This window comes from Neofelis nebulosa, chromosome 1 (genome assembly GCF_028018385.1).
Source record: "Neofelis nebulosa isolate mNeoNeb1 chromosome 1, mNeoNeb1.pri, whole genome shotgun sequence".
NCBI lineage: Eukaryota > Metazoa > Chordata > Mammalia > Carnivora > Felidae > Neofelis > Neofelis nebulosa.
The window spans coordinates 106,420,107-106,441,000 of record NC_080782.1 but is presented as its reverse complement, the minus strand read 5'-3'; the positions used below and the strand labels follow the sequence as shown (position 1 = coordinate 106,441,000).

General features: G+C 40.8%; 1 protein-coding gene across 7 annotated transcripts in view; it reads left to right on the top strand.

The window, feature by feature from the left end:
• Positions 1-20,894, top strand: part of MAST4 (microtubule associated serine/threonine kinase family member 4) — a 568,580-nt gene that overhangs the window by 143,041 nt on the left and 404,645 nt on the right. For all 7 annotated transcript variants that reach the window (XM_058730754.1, XM_058730743.1, XM_058730735.1 and 4 more), the window contains exon 2: positions 2,988-3,141. In XM_058730754.1, the coding sequence (XP_058586737.1) occupies positions 2,988-3,141 (154 nt within the window). The remainder of the gene's footprint in view (positions 1-2,987; positions 3,142-20,894) is intronic.

Genomic DNA, 20,894 nt, shown 5'->3' with positions numbered 1-20,894 from the left:
TTCCTGTAGTATAAAGACGTGGGGAGTTTGGAAAAGTTGGAAAACATTAAACAGGAATCCTTTAAAAGGCTGTGTCTGAAGTGATAAGTTTGATGTCTACCATAAGCTCTAGGGTGTGATGAAATATTTGCCATTGGAGTATGAGTGTTTGAATCAGGACAAAAAAAAATGAAAAAGAAATCGCAGGGCTGCAGTGGACCATTTTGAGAAGCTTTGACTAATTGTAGAAAGAACATTGAGCCCCTGACAAGCCAGCAAATTTGGAAAAATGATCTATTTAGAGAGAGCCCTGTTGGGATTGTGATTTGATGTGAAGAAGGAAATGGGATCCTGGAACATGGTGCTACGCTTACAGGTTTTTCTCCTTAGACTGTGTTTGAAACGTTGACAGCCCTCACAGTTCACTGACTCCATTTTCCCAGATTTAAAATAATACTCCCCTCTTGAGGTTGCAGTTCTGATTAGAAATGCCGGGTTATGGACTAATAGCTCATGGCTATATATGTGATGAAATAGATTTTCTTTTTTGTTTGTTTTCTTTTACTTTTTTCTTGATTTCCTTCCTCGCCTGCATTTGTTTGGAAATATGTAAGGAAATCACATAATTCTTACTTAGGAATTATCTTCCTTCTTATTTTTCCACCCTCTGTTAACTTGTGATATAACACTCTTCCCCAGAGAGAGTAATTGTAATTCTGCAAGCTGAAAAATTTAACTTCAGGTGAAAAAGAAGTAGCAGAAGTTGATGAACCCTTAAACAATAAATATTTGTATTTTATGCAGCTGCCACTAGTAATTGGGAGAAAATAACTAAGTGGAATGGACTCCAAGTCACTCAGATACTCTCAGGGGTTCTGGATGCATTTACGGGATCCAGTAGCTGGCTATTGGGGAACGTTGTGTTGAATGTCTGTGACACATTGCCACCTTGTGGCTGCAGGCTTTCCTTTTAAGGCAGAAGCAAATTCCTAGTATTGAGTCCACATGGTAGAATCTTATTTTATATTTTCCCTACTATTTATAATTCAAGGTGATAACGAAAGATTTGAGACACTTAAAAGGATACCTGTAATACAGGGTAGGAGAATTGAAGAGAATGTCCTTGTTCTTAGAAGAGGCATATTGAAGTTTTGGGGGGGTGAAGATCCATAATGCGTGCAACTCTCCACTGTGTGGGTGTGGGAGAAGACAGAAGAAGAGAGAGCAAAGATAGTATGGCAAAATGTGGTAAAGGGAATACGGGTGCTCACTGTCATTGCCAAGAAAAAAGAAAAAAGAAAAAAAAAACAGAGTAAAGGCATAAAATGGAGCCATGAAGGAGGCAAAAATAACTTCTACATTGTATAATGATCAGACCACATTTGAACCACTGATTGCTTTCTGCGTTTTCCAGTAGCTGATGTGTCACTGTCCAGGGTTCTCTTGCTCCAATTTTGTGTCCATAAGGTTTGAGGCCAGAGTATCTAAAATTCGATACAATTCCTTCTTAGAGGCTGTCCTAAGTAGGATGCTGTTGTAATGAACAGCAGACTCAACAAATAGCTTCCAAAAGTACAATCTGGGATCTTTTCCCTACTGATCTGGTTTGATCCTGGAGTGGAGGCACTGCTAGTTTTTCGAGGACCTCTCACAATAATACTAAGTGGCCATGAAATACAGTAAGAAATTGACCAGTATTGAGTTTGAGGTGGTTACTTACTGACAAGTGCTTGAAGCCCAGATGTTGGGTGTTACTAACGAATACAGTGAGCTTGGGGGAGCACACATCTTGTAAGAGCTGAGTCAGTAAGGTCTGCTTTACCCCACTGCGCTTGGGAGGAGTTACTCATAGGCAGGGTTAAATTTCTTTTTGTGCCATCGTTTTGAGTATGCTGCACCACGTAGGCAAAATAGATCCATGATAGTGCTAATCTGCAAAAATTCAGACAGATATAACCAGATAGCTGTTTCTCTACCCATGAACACAAAGCAAAGCAAATCTCAGTGAAGCATCCCTAAAAATGCTCAGATTTGAGCAGCGCTAGTGAAGTCTTGTCTGAATTTAAATTTCTACAAAGTTTTTTTCTGTGGCATTTGGAATTTCCACGAATACCTTTTGTACTTCTTTCTTGTTCTTAATAACCATCTGGATAGATGTATATGCAAATGAGTATTTTTGTCCTCAGTAACCATCTATATATATATGTATATATATATATATATATATACATATATATATATATATATATATTGCATATATACTCTGAAGGTGAACATTTTAGAAGATGTGGCCCTATTCAAGTTTGAAAGGTTTTCTTAGAAAAGGAGGACAGATCTTGAAATAAGTGTTGTGACACAAGGGATTCTTTTGTAGAAAGCTGTCTCTTGAAGTGATTTTAGTTTCTCTGATTCTTGTGACAGGTTTTCTTTTAAAAGGCTATAAAGTGATATAGGGATGTATTGATTTGCATTAAGGGATGTGGTGCTTAGAAATTTCCCTTCCCTGCATGTATCTGTGAGCACCAGAAGCCTGTGGATTTTCTTTTGTGAACTACTAAAGAAGTGATCTATTGGTTCTCTGTAGAACAATACTACTCATTTTTTAGAGACATCATGGCCCACAGAAAGACATATACTTTACACAGTGAGTAAGGACACACACACACAAGTATAACTTAATCAGGCAATTCATGAAACTGTGCTTTTCCTTTGTTGGACTCTAACAACTTCTGCTACATTTAAACAAATCCTGCTTAGATCTGCTAAATTTGGTTTCATGACCCACTAATTTGTTGGGACCCGCACTTTAAACGTCACTGCTGTTGAGATTTTGCGGTACGCCAGAATGTGCTCCAGATGTAGGACACAATAGTGAAACCCTGAATTCTCTAAAGTAACCACATTAGGAACAGGCTTGGGAGAGAGGGATTTGGAGAAGGATAAGCAAGGGGGCTGGTGGGTGTTGAGAGTGTCCTCAGCCTGTGATGCCCCTGTGTTTGTTTCTACAGCTTGACCACATACTGTCACCTCCGCCCATGCCGTTTCGGAAATGCAGCACCCCGGATGTGACTTCTGGTCCTGCAAAGTCACTGAAGTTTAAAAGACAGCTGAGTGAGGACGGGCGAGAGCTGCGGCGGGGAAGCCTGGGAGGAGCTCTCACAGGTGAGTCCTGAATGACGGACGCACAAGACGAGGAATTGCCTTGACTCACTGGCGGGTCCTCCCAGGTGGTGTGAAAATTGGCCTGCTTTGGAATGGGCCTGGCCCTCTGCAGACCCTTTGGTGAAATCTAATGCAATCCAGAGAGCAGTAAAATTGAGAATTTTATTGTTTCAAATTTGTATTTAAATTCCACTTAGGTAACAAACAGTGTACTCCTTCCTGGTGTCAGGCATAGAATTCAGGGGTTCATCACTAATTTATACCAGTCCTCATCCTAACAAGCTAAGTGGGTGATGGGTCTTAAGGAGGACACGTGTTCTGAAATTGAGGATTTTACTGAGAAAGTTGACATACAACAGAAGGGACCTGTTAAAGCAGGTGTGTGTACAGATTTTGGCAAATTTATTTACTTTTTTAAATGTTTATGTATTTTGAGAGAGAGAGCAGGGGAGGGGCAGAGAGAGAGAGAGAGGGAGACCTCTGCAGGTCTCTTCGCTGTCAACGCAGAGCGCCATGTGGGGCTTGATCTCACCAACTGTGAGATTATGGCCTCAGCCAAAATCAAGACTTGACTGATTAAGCCACCCAGGTGCCCCAGTTCGGCAAATTTTATACACCAGCGTAGCTACCATCACAGTCGAGATATAAAACCTTTCCTGTGCCCTGTTTTTGTCTTTCCTGCTCTCCTCCTTCATTTCTTGGCCCCAGGCAACCAGCGATCTGCTTTTCCTCACTGCAGATTCGATTTACCTCGAGAATTTAACATTAATAGAATCAAACGTACATGTTCTTTTGTGTCAGGCTTCTTTTGCTCAGTATGTTTTTAAGATTCATCTGTGTTGGTGCATGCATCAGTAGTGTGTATTGAACTTTATAAGGAACTGCCAAACTGTTTCCAAAATTGTACCGTTTTACATTCCCACCAGCGACAGATGAGCAATCTAATTGCTCTGCATTCTTGCCAGCTTGTGGTATTGCCATGTATTGAGTTGTTTTTTGATTTTAGCCATTTTAATGGATAGTCATATCACATCAGGGATTTATTTTGTATGTTCTTGATGACTTAAGTGGTGTTGAACATCTTTGCATGTGCTTATTGGACGTTTGTTTATCATTTGTGAAATGTCTTCACAGCTTTCATCCTTTTATTTTCCTTCTCACCCATTTTTCAATCATGTTGTTAAATTTAATTTAAAATTTTTTCGAATACAGAGAAAACACAAATCACTTGTATTGACTTGAAACATAGCCAGCCTAAGATAATTTAAAGTGCTTTGAAGTAACTCACCATATAAATTTTTCATATTATTCAACTTTAAATCACTGAAGGTTATTTCTTTTTCTTTCTGAGTGCCTTTTTCTGTGAATATAAATATCTTTGGACAAACTGGTTTTTATTTTATTATTCTTTATATGTTTGTTTTTGAGAGAGAGCATGCACATGTGGAGGAGGGGCAGAGCAAGAGGGAGAGAGAGAATCCCAAGCAGGCTCCACACTGTCAGCACAGAGCCCGATGTGGGGCTCAGTCTCACAAACTGTGAGATCATGACCTGTGCTGAAATAAAAAATTGGGCACTTAAGCGACTGAGCCACCCAGGGGCCCAAGAAACAGATTATTAAGTCCCAAAGCAGAGTTTTCTCTGTGTATGACAGGTTTTCTCTGCCAGTTCCTAAATGGTCTGAAAAGTAAGTTGAGTTATTCACATTTTTTGGAGAATCCTGGATTTTGACTTCTGAGAGATAAATTTCTGCTAACAGCAAGGATTCTGTCATAGGCTCAGTAGACTTTAGAACATTTGACCCATTGTGGCATACTGCAGGGTGAAATTGACGTCAGGCCAAGGGGAAGAAATTCACCAAAGACTGCTTCACTTCACTAAGTTTAGGCAAATGTTCATATTTGAGTTATACTGATATTCTTTGAACGCTTGTGAGGATATTTTTCTTTGCTTTCCTTTACAGATTGAGACCATTTGCTTTTTTAAGCGGGAGATCCTAAACATTGTTTAGTCCAACCCTTTTTTGTAAGTGGAGAAATTAAATCTTAATGGTTAAAAGACTCATCCCTTTCCTTATTTCACTTAGGAAATTTACTTACTTTGGTTATACTATTTTTGACCAAAAGGAGGGGCAGTAATGATTCTCTCCAATTTTTGCTAGAGGAGTACACTTAAAGCTTTAAAACAATGCAGAGGTATAGCTCTTGATGCAGATAAATGACCTGAGTCATGAAATTTGGCCTACAGCTTAAAAAAAAATCTGAAGTTGATTCCCATTTCATAATCTCAATAGCTCTAGCAATCCTACTCTTAAAAACTTAGTGTGCTATATATACAGTTTATTTTATTTTATTTTATTTTATTTTATTTTATTTTATTTTTTAAACGTTTTTATTTATTTTTGAGACAGAGAGACAGAGCATGAACGGGGGAGGGTCAGAGAGAGGGAGACACAGAATCTGAAACAGGCTCCAGGCTCTGAGCTGTCAGCACAGAGCCCGACGCGGGGCTCGAACTCACGAACCGTGAGATCATAACCTGAGCCGAAGTTGGCCGCTTAACCGACTGAGCCACCCAGGCGGCCCTGTTTTATTTTTTTATAATCACCTTTACATTTTTATATATACTTCTATATGATTAAATGTCAGGTTATGTAATTTTCAAAAATGTTTATTAGCCCGAGAGAGAGAGAGAGAGAGAGAGAGAGAGAGCGCTTAAAAGAATCTCATGAATGTCAGTTTTTAAAAACAGTTTCTTGTAAGTTTGATTAGAATATGAAGAAAACATTCTAATTGGTCCTCTAAATAGCTTAGCTAAGGATTTAATGAAAGAATTTATGCCAAGCCCTTAGCCCAGCCATGGGTGGCTATGAATATTACGTGCAGCATGGATTGAATTTGGGGTGTTTGCACTTGGTGGGGAACTTGGACTTCTGAACATCAGCTTGGATCCTTTATCCATTGAGTTTCTATCTGTCTCAGGCACTGTGCCAGTATTGGGTTGCAGTAGAAAGAAAACATCATTTCTGATCTTGAAGAAAGAGTTTCTACTAGTATTAGGCACCTGTGAATTATCACATGTGATCTTACCTTGGGATATACTTGTTGCTAAACTTAATTAAGTCACAGTGACTGGTTTTGCCATCAGAAATCTGTACCTGATATATTTTGTAACACCAAGACCAGCCATCTTCATATTGCTTAGCTTTGTTTTAATCTAAAAGACTCTTTTCTTTGGCAATTGTTTACTGCTTTCCTTAAAACAAAGATTCTGTGAAGGCTTATAGCTTAAAATTTTTGCCACTCAGTTATCCTTGATAAGTTTCATTGAACTCTGCTTTTTGAGGGGAAGATCTATGATGTTTTCATCTAGTTGTCACTAATAATAATGAGAGCTAACCTTGAGAGCTTGCTATGTAGCATGCATTGTTTTTAGGGAATTACATTTATTGCCTTAATTTTTTCTTAAACATCTTTATCCCCCTATGAGGGGCAGTCTTATCCCCATGTTACAGATGAAAAAACTGAGGAACAAATAGTTTGACTGAATTGCACAAGATCATGGTGTTCACAAACAGCAGAGCCAAGATTTGAGCCTGAGTGTTGTGGCTCCGAAGTCCATTCTTGTAAATACCGCACTGTTTGTAATGCAGTAGGTACCCGTAGGTTTCTAGTAAACTCCAGCAGGGTTAATTGGAGTAAATGCTAGGGGGGAAAATCTTTGCTCATTTGGAATCCAGGGCTGACTCAATCTATAGGGATCCTGGTCCCTTAACTGCAAAAGTAAATTAAAACTATACAATTAATAATTAAACAATTACACATTTGTTAACCCAGCCATTCTATGTCTCCCATTTCATCACAAGGAAATAGTTGTGAATGGGTGCAGAGAAATAACAATAGTGATATTTAGATCAGCATCATTTATTAGAATTAAAATTGCTTATCATATAACTACCTGGCAAAAGATATTGGCTAAACGTATTATAGTATACACATAAAATGGAAAGTAATTGTAAACATTAAATATCGTGTAGTAAAAGAATATGTTGTAGCATTGACATAGTCTCCCAATATGTTTTTAATATGAAATCCCATTGTTCAGTGGTCTCATGGCCTTGATTGCTTCCTAGGTCTTGCTATAAATGTAAGGAAATAATTGTATATATAACAAGGGGGAGGAAGACAGTTTCTGGGATGATTGTTGACTGGGTTCCCTTTAAAAATGGGCACGTGAAGGATGTTATGGCATTCTTTTACACCCTGCAGTTCTATCCATGAGACATGTTTTGCCACTGAGATTTCCTGAGGCATTAAGTGGTTTATCAGTTGGTGACAATATTGTATAACTACAAACTTTCATTGGCAGACAAGTATTTCTTATTTACGTGGTTGCAGGTCAGCTGGGTTTTGGATCATTTTGTCTGGGCTCTGCTAGGATTGGGTCTAGGATGCTATTTGAGTCCAGATTTGCACAATGTGTCTGTCTTCTTTCTTGGACCAGCAGCTAGGCAAGGCATCATATTCTGGTAAAAGACAGGAGCATGAGAGTGCATATCCACCAGCTCAGGCATGCTTCAAGCCTCTCTCTCTCTCTTTATTTTTCTTTTGCCTTTACCTATTTTTTAGTTATTACAGTGATATCTGTTTAATGTAGACAAATGTAGACAAACTATCAGTACTTTTTCTTTTTCCAGGGCTAGCTTTTAAACAACAAACACAGAGTTGACAGTATTCAACTCTGCCTGATTTTTTTTTTTTTAATTTTATTTTGGAGGCTAAAGCTATCTTCTCTCTTTATGGCCTGCAACTTGCTAAGTAGGCAACCAGAAGCATCGTGTAAACACTGAGCTTTGGGAACCCCCTGATGAGTAAGAGGAGTGTTATTCTAATCATTATACAGACCCTTAAGTCTAGGCATAAGTATGTGGTAATGTACCTGACAGTTCACAGCAAGGGAGCTGCACAATGAAGGACAGAACCTCAGGATCTTGAGTCCTGGCTTCTTGATATGCGAAGCAGTGTCCTCAATCCAGGTCCTGAATTTCACAACTATGATACATATTGGAGCCCTAATGGTCAGAAAAGGCAGGATTCTTTTCCTTATGAGGAAAGTTGTGTTTTTCAAAACTTACTGGCTTGTTTGGAGTGTAAAACAAAGGAATCTATATATGTTTGCAAGTTGCATCTAATAATAATAAACCAACTTTGTAGATAGTATAAACTAGAATTTGTAACAGCGTCGTGGTGTTCTATCTTGGGGAAAATATTGAGACATTTTTCTTTCTTGGACTATGGAAATCAGTTTGGAATAACATCTGAAAAATTTTTAAAAGCATTTCAGAGTGAATTTTACTTTAAGATGGAAAAGAAAAACACACAACCCTATCCTAAAAAAAGCTTTTTTTTTCTTTTCTTTAAAATTAACCTGGTGGCCATTGTGTTTTAGTGCTGTGTAGAGGTTAATGGGTTTTCCATCCTAGAGGCCTCCTTAGCTTACTGGGTGAGACCAAGAATTCAGATTAAAGTAAATTTACATAAAATAAGACCTCATTTTTTTATGGGTAGCCTTGGTATTTAGCAAATATTGCTCCTAAAAGTTCTCCTTGATGCCCTAGATTTTTTATGTTCATAATTTCATCCAAAGAATGCCTATACAATGATGATGTGTGTTAGAATGCCATAGCAAGCAAACCAAAACCTATCAGTGACTTATCACAATGCTTATTTATTTCCTACTCATGTACATGTTTTTGGTTAGCAGGCAGCTGTCTTCCTCATGCTGAGTCATGGACCCACGCTCCTTCCATCTTCTGGTTTTGTTCTTCCCTATGGCCTTAATATACTTTGCTTCTGGATGATAGAAGTAAGAAAAAAAAAGGAGAAAGCTTTCCATCTTCTTAAAAGTCCCAGCCTAGAAGAGACACATTCTTCTTGTCCATTCACATTCTTTCTGTCAAGATTATGTCACATGGTCACTGCCAAATGCCAGCCTGGTGCTGCTCTTGGGAGAAGGTGAGGGGACTAGCATGGTCCTTCTGGGCCGTTGCCTATTTGTACAGCTACACAAGAGTCAATGGCAACATGGCACTTACTGAGTTGGGGAAGCCTGAGAGAGAAATAGGTCTTACTAAAGAAATAGAATGTGGTAATTTCCCTTTGCTAACTGTGTATGTCAGGACTGTGGGATCGCAAAAAGGGAGAGTTGTATTTTGAGAAGGAAAGAATTGTCTCCATGTCAGGAAGATGGCTCTAAATGGTTATTGGAATCTGCAGTATGGTCACTGATAACCTTGGGGACAGTAGTGAAGTGGGACGAAAAGCTAGAATGGAGTGGGTTAAGAGCAAAAGGTAGTTAAGGAATGAGAGGTAGCTAGTGGGTAGACAGTTGAGTGTAGATAGCTCTCTTGAAAAGTGCTGCTGTGTAAGGGAGTAGACACATTGTGGGAGCTGGAAAAGTTTAAGGGGTCAAAAGGAGACCTCTTAGCATGGGGTCCATGTGAGCATGTTTGTCAGGTGTTGAGAATGGCAGTGAAGAAATCCAAAGTAAAGGGCTTCCGCAGGAACCTGGCAAGGTATCCAGAGTACATGTAAGAAGGTGGGCTTTTTTATGGGAGAAGGGGCACTTCCTTTCTTGTCATCAGAGGAAGGAGGCGAGAAAGGATGCAAAAGTGGATCTATGTCATGGAATACTATTCAGCAGTAAAAAGGAATGAACTATTGATGGGGATGGCGGCCTGGGTGAATCTCCAGAGAATTAGACTGCATTAAAAACAAAAAAAAGCTTGCTGTATAATTCCATTTGTGTATACAATTCTCAAAGTGACACGCTTGTAGGAATGGAGAACTGGTGAGCGGTTGCAGGGGCTTTAGGAGGGAGAGATGGGAGGGGAGTAAGTGTGGCTCTAAATCGATGACATGCGGGATCCTCTGCTGATGGACATGTTCTGTATCTTGACTGTGTCCAAGTCGTTATCCTAATGCTTATTGTACACTATGGTCTTGCGGAGCGTTACCATTGAGGAAAACCCGGCAAAGTGTACCTGGGTTCTCTCTATATTATTTCTTACTACTGCATACAAATCTACATTTATCTCAAGAGAATAAGAAGTTTCATTTTTAAATGTCCCATTTCCATATCACTGCTGTCAATAAATTTGCTTGATAAAAGGTAGGTAGTTTAATAGATTTGTAGCTTCGCTTTTCTCCATGCATGATGAGACCCCTGGGTAGCAGTTGGGAGGGTTATATGGGAGTCTAGTAGAGAGGGAAGTCACATGGCCTTGGAGAACAGGAAAGGAGCTGTAAATGTGGTAGGATTGCTTTGGAGCGTTAACAACCCATTTAAAGTCTGAGGTCATCAACTGCAAGTGAAGGCTATTGACACGTTTGAGGAAAAGGTAAGGCCCCAGTGAAATGTGTGTAGTGGGAACAGTACTTCCACAGAACATGGATAGCAGAGAACCCAGATTGAGGGTCATGTGAAGGTAGTGGTGGGGAGAGTGGGGTTGAGCTGTTTAAGAACGAGTGGAGTTTTGGTGCCTTTGGTGGAATTTCTCAGTGGCGGAGCCAAAGCCCATGGGAGTTTGGAAGGAGGAGTGGTAGTGGGCACTTGGGCATGTGGTTGTATTGGGGACTGAGCACTATGTGGGCTAAGTTGGGTTTACCCAGGCCCTGAAGGATGAGTGCAATGTTAGTATTTTGATATATGGCAAAATTAGAAACTCTTAGAGGGCCAAGACATTTGCAGTTGTTGTAAATGGTGCTCTTTTGTGGTACTTTCCATCTGGGTTCTTGGCTCTTGGACAACAGAGAAAAAAAAAATCCCGGATCCACTGAAAATTCACACTCAGGGTCGTACTGGTTTAAAAACATCCTATTTTGATTTGTTTTGCGATTTGCCAATACTTTAAAAATTGCCAGACTGGGGGCTCCTGGCTGGTTGGTTAAGCATCTGACTCTTGATTTGGGGTCAGGTCATGATCTCATGGTTCATGTGTTCCAACCTACATCACGCTCCATGCTAAATGAATAAATGAACCAATGAATCATTGAGTCGATGAATCAATGAGTCAGTGAGTCAGTGAATCTCTCTCTCTCTCTCTCTCTCTCTCTGGGCTGAAGGCATGTAACTGGGAATAGGAATTTTTTTTTTTACATTAGTTGAGTGTTCTCTTAGAACTTATAAAATTGTATAGTTCATCAACAGTTGCTAAGGAAGTTGGAGGATGTCTACGCATTTTTCTGAGTCACCAAGCAGTCAAGAGGCAAATCCATTAGTACCTTCTTCCTGGTGAGAGTGCCTGCTTTTAAATAGTCTTTGAAATCACTGCTGTCTTCACTGCCCCTATGTCATTCTGTGTCTGGATGTTTTGTTGGTATCTAGGTGTTCTACTTACAAGATGACTCTTGTGGTGTATTTTTGTTGTGCAATCTCTCCTTGCCAGAGTAGGCATAGCTCCAGAGACTTGAACTTAATGGGGCATGCAGCCACTTCCTTTGGCAGGTGCTGCCTCCCAGTGTCTGTCTGTCAGGAAGCCTTCTGCTGTGGCTCATCTCTCGTGCCAGTGGCCCACCAGTGTGTCATTGCTTCACCTGACAGAGTGATCACAAGGTGGTTCCAGGACCCTGGTGCCCTGCTGCCTCAAACTGACGTGTGGCCACCTTGTTCTGAGCCAGGCTGCAGAGACCTCTTTGAAAGTCAAATACATATCTCTTTCAGGCCTCTTGGACCAAGGAGGCCTTCCCAAGAGGTGAGGATGTCAGGCATGCTGGGAGAATTAATTAAGGGATGAGTCTAAATGAGGACTTGAAGAATCAAATGTTTTTCTTATACTGGAAATCAGATGAGAGACTAGGCTGTTTGCTTTGAAGTAGTGTGATTTCTTATACCGGAAATCAGATGAGAGACTAGGCTGTTTGCTCCCAGAGAGTGCTGGGAGCCATGCTAGGTCAGCAAATCTGGCTTTTCAGAAAGCCACTTGGCAATTTTATACCAGATAGAAGGACTTCAAAATTAGTTCTGAGTGTTAATTAAGATGTTGTTAGGAGACTCAGTTTCCCTTAAGCCTTTTGAGGTGCCTTCTGCAGACCAAAAAGTCGCTTGGGTCTTAAATTGCTGTTGGTCTAGAATTTCAAGGTCACTAGGGTAGGAAAATCAGTTGAATACTTACATAGAACTGAACCATTCTGACTTCCAAAATTGAGTTGGCCTTCTTGACCTTCAGCTGGGTGTGGTGGATGTGGCAAATCAAATGTGGTAAGGTCAGTTTTTGCTGGTATTATTTCATTTTATTTACTTTTTAAAAATCTTTTATATGTTTATTTATGTTAAGAGAGACAGAGCGAGTGGGAGAGGGATAGAGAGAGAGAGGGAGACAGAATCCCAAGCAGGCTCCGCACTACCAAGCACAGAGCTGGATGTGGGGCTTGAACCCACGAAACCGTGAGGTCTTGACATGATCCGAACAAAGAGTCACACGCTTAACAGACTGAGCCACCCAGGAGCCCCAAGTGCTGGAATTATTTTAAAATAATTTGTATTTGTCTAGGCTTCTGGGTGACTCATGTAGTTAAGTGTCTGACTCTTGACTCTTCATTTCAGCTCAGGCCATGATCTCATGTTCCATGGGTTCAAGCCCCACATCGGGCTCTGCACTGAGAGTGAGCAGCCTATTTGGGATTCTCTGTCTCTCCCCTGCCTCTGCCCCTCCCCAACTCGTGCTCTCTGTCTCTCTCTCTCAGAATACATAGATACACCAAAATAAAAAGTTGTATGTGTCTAAACATGTAAGGAAGCTCTCTGTATCAATGAGACTAATGAAGAAACTTCACAGAAACAAACCAAAGATGCGTGAATGTTCACATGAACAAAGCACTAGGCTTCCTCATTCACCCTTTTGGTCTCTCTCTTGCTCCCTTAATGTCTTGCCCATATTTTTTGTGTTCTAATGTGGTTCTATAAATAACAGACTTGGGTTATTCCTGAGAGAAGAATGAATTTATTGAATCCACGTATCAAAAATTCAAGTTGTTTGTTCTTTTTTTTAAAAGTCTAGTTGTTTATTTTTGAGAGAGAACGAGCAGGGGAGGGGCAGAGAGGGACGGAGAGAGACAGAGAGAGTGAGAGAGAGAATCTCAAGCAGGCTCCATGCTGTCAGCACAGAGCCTGATGAGGGGCTCAAATCCCTGAACTGTGAGATCATGACCTGAGCCAACACCAAGAATTAGACTGTCACCCGACTGAGCCACATAGGTGCCTGAAAAATTCAAGTTGCTTGTTCTTAAAACTTACTTTAGAAGAGAAAGTTGATTTCACTTGGAGTTGTATGGTTTGGTTTGGCATTTTTATCAAGGGGTTGACTTTTTGAAGGGGGATTATCATGTTCTTTTTTGTTTTCTCTCTGCTGATTTTATATTTTTGTACATTCCTGAAAATTTGTTTTGCCCTGATAGGGTGGACTGAGGCCAAGCGTGGCTGGACATGGTTTTCCCATCCTTTATGCCTTGTGTACTTTCAGGTTCTGAAAGGCGTGCAGATTCTAAGCTTATCTTCTCAGCCCCATGTATGTATCATCTATAAAAGATGGATTGGTTTTAGCTCCCTGTGACACTTTTTGGTATATATGAGGATGCCACAAAAGTTGAATTGACAGTATTGTAGTTAAGAGCATGAAATATAAAGTTAAATAAGAGAAAATCAGTATGGCCCATTAAATCCCACAGACAGCACTCTTAGTAGGGAGGGGGGGTCGCCCGGGTGGCTCAGTCAGTTAAGCATCCAACTTCAGTTGATTAAGCGTCCGACTTCAGCTCAGGTCATGATCTTGTTGTCCATGAGTTTGACCCCACGTTGGGCTCTGTACTGACAGCTCAGAGCCTGGAGCCTGCTTCAGATTTTGTGTCTCCCTCTCTCTCCCTGCCCCTCCCCTGCTCACACTCTGTCTGTCTGCCTGTCTGTCTGTCTGTCTCTCTCTCTCAAAAAATAATAAAAAAAAATAATTAGTAGGGAGGGGAAGATAAGGTTGGGGAATGCAAGGGAGATGGTGGGTGCTGCCATTTCATGCCACCCTGGAGCCACATGTATGCAGTTGGATATGGGCGACTGGCTCTTCTGATGACGTTGTCTTAATGTGTGCAGTGAAATGTACCACATCTGCTCAGAAGTGCACGTGAGGTGCTAAGTGCTCATGGGCCGGAATTCTCTGGACAACACATGCGTGGTAGTGGGGTGCGATGCAGTAGCGTTTGGGGGAGGCATGGATCAGAATGGGATACGTGGAGTAGACTGAATGGGGTTTCAAGATGGAAAGCAAGTGACTTGCCTGGGTGACTTGGTAGCTTATGCCCTGCTCTTGCAGGGTGTTATGGGAACCATGAAATGGGGCTCAGAGGCCCAAATGCTGATGACAAGCATACCTTTAAGTAAAGCGTTGCTCGGTTTCTGATGCCTAATTTCATCCTCTGTGAAATGAACAGGTTGGATCAGACAGCCTCCAAGTCCCTTCAAACTTGAGTAGTAAATAATTTTAGTTACCAAGATAAGATGGGGGGGGGGGGGAGTCTTTGCAGAGACCGGTTTCCCTTCATTTTCTCCCTTCACACGTAAATATTTTGTCTACTGTTGAGCTCGGAAACCCACTGTCTCCCCTGGAGGAGCATTCCAGTGATGTCCTGTCACCGGCCTCTGAAACTGAGTACCCCAGGCCATCTATCTCTTGTTTAAAGCTCATTTTCAGTGGCGAATCAAAGATCAAGAATGTAGACCTGTTTTTTACTTCCTGGGTGGAAACCGAAAATGAAGCTGACTGTATGTCAACTCCATAGTAAGAGTATAAGGAAAGGAATGCAAATGCCACCAACCGGGAAGTTTAAAGATTTATAAAAATTAGTGTTCCTGATATATTAATGACTCTGGTGGTGGTAGCCTGCATTTGTCATTGTCATGTTCCATTGTCATTCAAGTACTTAATCAACGCCTATTGTCAGGGCTACATTTATTTTCTTGTGTCTGCCTCGCCAGATCATTTCTCTGTTCTTTGACAGTACTGTGCAGGTGCCCTGCATCACACCAGGGCCAGAAGGGAGATCTTGAGGGTAAGCCCCTTCCTTGATTTTAACCCATTGCTGACTGGCTCACTGCTGGGAGTGAGACTTTTGAAAAGAAAGTACAGTATTATTTAAATGTCTGTTTCCCTCTTTCTGAATAAGACCAAGGTGGAATCATTCCTACCCTACATGATTAATCCTGTACCAAATTAGGCTTGAAGGATTTTGCATAAAGTAGCAGAGTTACCATGTTCCAAGTCCCTGTGAGAGAGAGGCATGTATGTATGTTAAGTAACATACATGGACGTTTGGTAAGTGTTTATACATATGCATGCACGCATGGCTCTGTGCCCTTGATTTTTATTTAGTGTCTCATAATTTCGGACACGCCTGTAGTTTTGCCTTATGTCACTCTAGAGGACAGGAACAGTTACGTATGTCAGTGCCCTTTTTTTTTTTTTTTTTTTAACCTCAAACAAATTTCGCTGGGCTCAAAACAAGGAAAAAGGGGTTAAACTAGTCTGATAAATTTGAATTCTTTCTTGAGCTAAGTACTGAGAGCTGGGTCACCCACTCTGTTCGCCTTGGTTGCCAGGAATCTCAGAGCAAAAACGTTTTGTTGCTCTATTTTTGCTCCATTGCACTAGATTGTGGCTGCAGTGGTACATATAAATAATTTTTAAAAATAGGGGGGAAATAGTACATGCACAAACTCATAGCACTGAGATGCCTACTTATGTGTAAAAAAAAAAAAAAGTTTCGAAGTGAAACTCACGATCCTTAACTACATTCAGATTCCATTCCAAACACCTTCATATCACTTGCTGATTCTTCAACAGCCCTACTTTAACTCTCTCCTTCCATCGTATATTACTTTCTTCTTACAGGATGGATCACTCTAAATTTTCTATTATTTGTGTACCTATCATCCCTTTTACTAGTTTATAAATTCCTTGACATTTTCCTTGTTTCTTCTAAGCAGAGTTTCCTGCATTGCACATATTAAGTGCTCAGTAAATAGGATGGCCAGACAAAATGCATGACACCATTAATAATATCACATAGACAGCTAATCCTATTTTTAGTATATGCATGCCCATTCTGAAATTTGGGCACTAAATTCACTAAATCCAGTACAGATTTATTTGTACTGCAATGGATTTAGGGGTCTTATATTTTTATTTGCAAAATCCATCAGTAAATACTGGAATGGTTTTGTGTCTAGGCATCCTCAGACATACTGTCTTTTAGGTACATGCATGGTATGAAAGGCAGGAGGTTAGAGCCCTTACACATGGATGTCAGTACAATATCCTTTTCTAATGTTTTCTTTGATCCTCTGGCTGCTTAGTCACCTCAGAGACAGGATTATCTCTGTGGACAACCCCAAGCAGATCTGGTATGTGATGTCTTCTGATGTATGTAAGTCTGGATGCAAATGCCCCACTGCCATTCTTTGAACAGTTATGGTCCTCTCTGTGGATTCAAATAATGGGAGGTTAAATGCATTTAATGGAACTATTAGAAGAAAATGACCAGACACTCAATTTTTTTTGCCTTTTTATATTTTTATTTATTTAATTTTTAAAATATAATTTATTGTCAAATTGGCTTGCATACAACATCCAGTGCTCATCCCAACAAGTGGCCTCCTCAATGCCCATCACCCATTTTCCCTCTTCCTCCCGCCCCACCTCGCTGTCCACCTTCAGTTTGTTCTCTGTATTTAAGAGTCTCTTGTGGTTTGCTTCCCCTCCCTCTCTGATTGTATCTATTTTTCCCCCTTCCTTCCCCCGTGGTCTTCTGTTAAGTTTCTCACGATCCACATTTGAGTGAAAACATATGATATCTGTCTTTCTCTGACTGACTTATTTCATTCAGCATAAAAGCTTCCAGTTCCATCCATGTTGCTGCAAATGGCAGGATTTCATAAATTCTTACTGCCAAGTAGTATTCCATTGTATATATAAACCACATCTTCTTCATCCATTTGTCAGTCGATGGACATTTAGGCTCTTTCCATAACTTGACTATTGTTGAAATCGCTGTTATAAACATTGGGGTACTTGTGCCCCTATGCATCAGCACTCCTGTATCCCTTGGGTAAATTCCTAGTAGTGCTATTACTGGGTCATAGGGTAGTTCTATTTTTGATTTTTTGAGGAACCTCCACACTGTTTTCCAGAGTGGCTGCACTAGTTTGCATTCCTCCCAACAGTACAAGAGGGTTCCCGTTTCTCCACATCCTTGCCAGCATCTATAGTCTCCTGATTTGTTCATTTTAGCCACTCTGACTGGCGTGAGGTGGTATCTCAGTGCGGCTTTGATTTGTATTTCCCTGATGAGGAGTGACGTTGAGCATCTTTTCATGCAGACTCAATCTTGAGAGATGGCTGTTTAGAGGGTGACTGGGACAACCGAATGGCTACCTTCCCCCACCTCAGCACCAAGTACACTGATTTCCCCCATAATCACGGCTGAATTCTCTAAAAAGGAATGCCAACTAGTCTAGTGATACCATTATTTTAAAACATGAAGACTTGACCCTGGAGCTCAAGGCTACTTGATGTCATCTAAGCTTTCAGAAGAACTCAGTGAGTAAATAATAGACCAGAAATGAAAGGGCTGAATTCCAACCCTATACCTCTCATTAATTTCTAAGCAGTGCTGAGGCAATCATGATGCTAATCTGGGCTTTAATTTTTCTCCTGTTAAAAACAATGGCACTAATTTGTTACATTTTGGAAATCACTTAGTGATTTCTTAGGACTTAATTCAGGGCATAGGGTTGGTTGCAGCTTGGATAATACAGGTTCTTAGATTCTGTTGCTTTTGAACCAGGTAGGATGGACATTAATTTTGCTACTAACAGAGGAAGGAGAGCAGGCTACAGAGTTCCTGATGGAAGTCTGTCTCTCCGGGAGTGGGGACTTTAACAAAGTGCCATTTGAAATCATGGGGAGATCTATGATATGGTATTTTTGGAAGAAATCTTTCATAGTTGTGTTCTAGACTTTTTGCCTATTCATTAATTAGTATGAACAAACTGGAGACAAAATACTCGATTCTTCAGAAAGCATACATGGACATTGCTTTTGGGGAGGAAGAATCTGAAATCTATTTGGAGTAAAAGTCAGCTTGGAACTAGAAACTGTTCCAAATAAATATATGTGGAAATACATTGTTATGAGAATTCAATTGTGTATAGAAGTTTCCTTGGGTAAACAGAACTTGTTAAGAAATTTGTACTTGTCTGGAAATTTCTGCTTGGATTGTGATAATGGAGTTTGTTTTATCCCCTTCTGGCTGCCTTTGTTCTTTTTGTTTCTCTTGTAAAGTTCCTGATGGCTAGCTCCTCCTTGCTCTCTGTCATAAGTATTTAGATGTAGGGCCATTGTCAGAAATGTTTAGCATCCAGGGCTGCTAGTGACATTTGAGTGTGTCAATAAAAGCATCTTAGTGTCCAAAAGAATGTTATTGAATAGGATTCATAATTTCTTCACAAAGCAAGATGCTAAGTACAAATTGTTATCTAGTGTTTTGAGGCTAATCAGCCTACCTTGAAAATAACCAGTATTTTGTGGAGGTGTTGGACTTTTTTGGAGATGCATTTTAGAAGTGAAAGTCAAACCCAAGAAGAGTGACATTTAAGGTTGCTGCGTCTTTGCCATTATTGTTACAAAGCAAACAACGGGACTGAGTTTCAATATATATTTTTTAAAGTTTTTTTTATTTTGAGAGAGAGAGAGTGTGTGAGTGCATGCATGTTGGCAGAAGAGGGGCAGAGAGAGAGGGACAGAGAGAATCCCAAGCAGGCTTTACACTGTCAGTTCAGAGTCCAACATGGGACTCCACCTCATGAACCATGAGATCATGACCTGAACTGGAATCCGGAGTCAGATGTTGAAGTGACTGAGCCACCTAGGCACCCCTGAATGTGAATATTTTTCTAGGCAGTGTGCAACCGAACAGTAATGGGAAAATAGGAACCCTGGTTGAAATATAAATGAGAGACAAAATAGAGAGTTAGTATGCACAGATATAAGCGTATAATCATGTACAAGTTCAGTAAGTTCTGTGTACTGGATGTGATGTATGGCTGAAAACACAGATGAAGTCTAGTCCCAATTGACAGAGTTTACAGTGGAGAAGAGCAGGCTACGTATAGCAATAAATGAGACTCTCTACACGTGCATCCACATAGGAATAGGTAATATGATGGGGAAAGTGGAGGCCATTAGTGCCCTGGAGTATGGATTCAGTGCCTGTGTTGGATGGATCAAGCATCCTGGCGGGGGACCTAAACCACCACTAAACACAAATTGTGTATTCCACACTGTGCTGGGCACTTGATGTGTGTAATTTATTGACATCAGCTCTAGAGGTATGAAACTAGAGCTCAGAGAGGAAAAGGAATGTATCCAGGGTTCTCTAGTTAATAAATGGGGAAACCAGGATGCAAACCTTGTCCGACTGGTTTCCCTCTCTATGCTCCTGAGTTTACTTGTTGAATGAATGAGAACTAGTTATCCCCAAAATGCCCTGTGCTGGAGAGAATCTGGTCCAGTCTGGGGATGATGTCAGGGAGGAGTGCCCTTGGCAGGAAGAGGTGTTCAGCCCTGGAAAGAAGAGGGGATAAGTCATTGTTTATCCCAAGACTTGTCTTTGTCAAATGCTAGTAGAGGCTCTCTGGTCATATACTCAGTTTGTCCTCCCAGCCACCCTGTGAGATTGGTGTCTCATCTCCATTTCACAGAACATGCACTGGGAACTGGGGGGCAGGAGATTAAGTCTGACCAAGGCATGTAGCTGCTACATGGTAATAGTCAGGCTTTGAATTTGGGATTTGAACCTTGTGACTGGAGCAAAATGGTAATGGACTTGAAGTCAACAATTTCTTGAGTTTAAACATGGAACATATTTCCAGGATCCAGAGGGGGCAGTGAACATGTTTAGGTGAAAAGAAATTTTGAAAAGAATTGGACAAACTGGGTTGGGAAGTCAGGGTATGACGGGGAAGGAGGAGATGACTCCTACTCATTTGGTTGGTATTTTGAAGCGCACACGATTCTGGTCCTCCTGGGAGGTTGTAGAAAGATGTGGAGGCAGATGGGGAAGAGGAAGGAGCAAGAGGAAGGGAGAGGGGGGAGCTTGACAAGTAGTTTAACAGCTGCTCCACATAGCCGCAAACTGACTCTGAGAAAAAATGGTTCTATTTATTTGCCGTTTCCGTCCATATATCTTCTCAACAGCATTCATCAATATCTGTCATTTCCCAAGGGGTTTAGGCATGTCTAGCAATTCATTCTGCTGAATTATATTTCAATACGCGGATGGAGGGAGGCCAGATTGCAGATGTTAACTCTGACCTATGCCCAGTGTTGCCTAGACACAGCCAGCACCCATCTCCTGGGTGCCCCCATGCAGGCTGCCATTCCAAGTAACACCACTTGGCATCAGATTCTTTTGACCACGTTCTCATTAGAGTGGGCTGTATGTAATACTTGCTGAAAAATTAATTTTAAGTTGTCCTATAAGCCTTTGGTCTCTACAGCTGGAGCTTAGGGCAAAACTATTATGTATTTATTTTGTTTTTTTAATGTTTATTTATGTATTTTGGGAGAGAGGGAGTGCAAGCAGGGGAGGGGCAGAGAGAGAGAATGCACTCAGCGTAGAGCCCAAAGCGAGGTTTGAACTCATGAACCA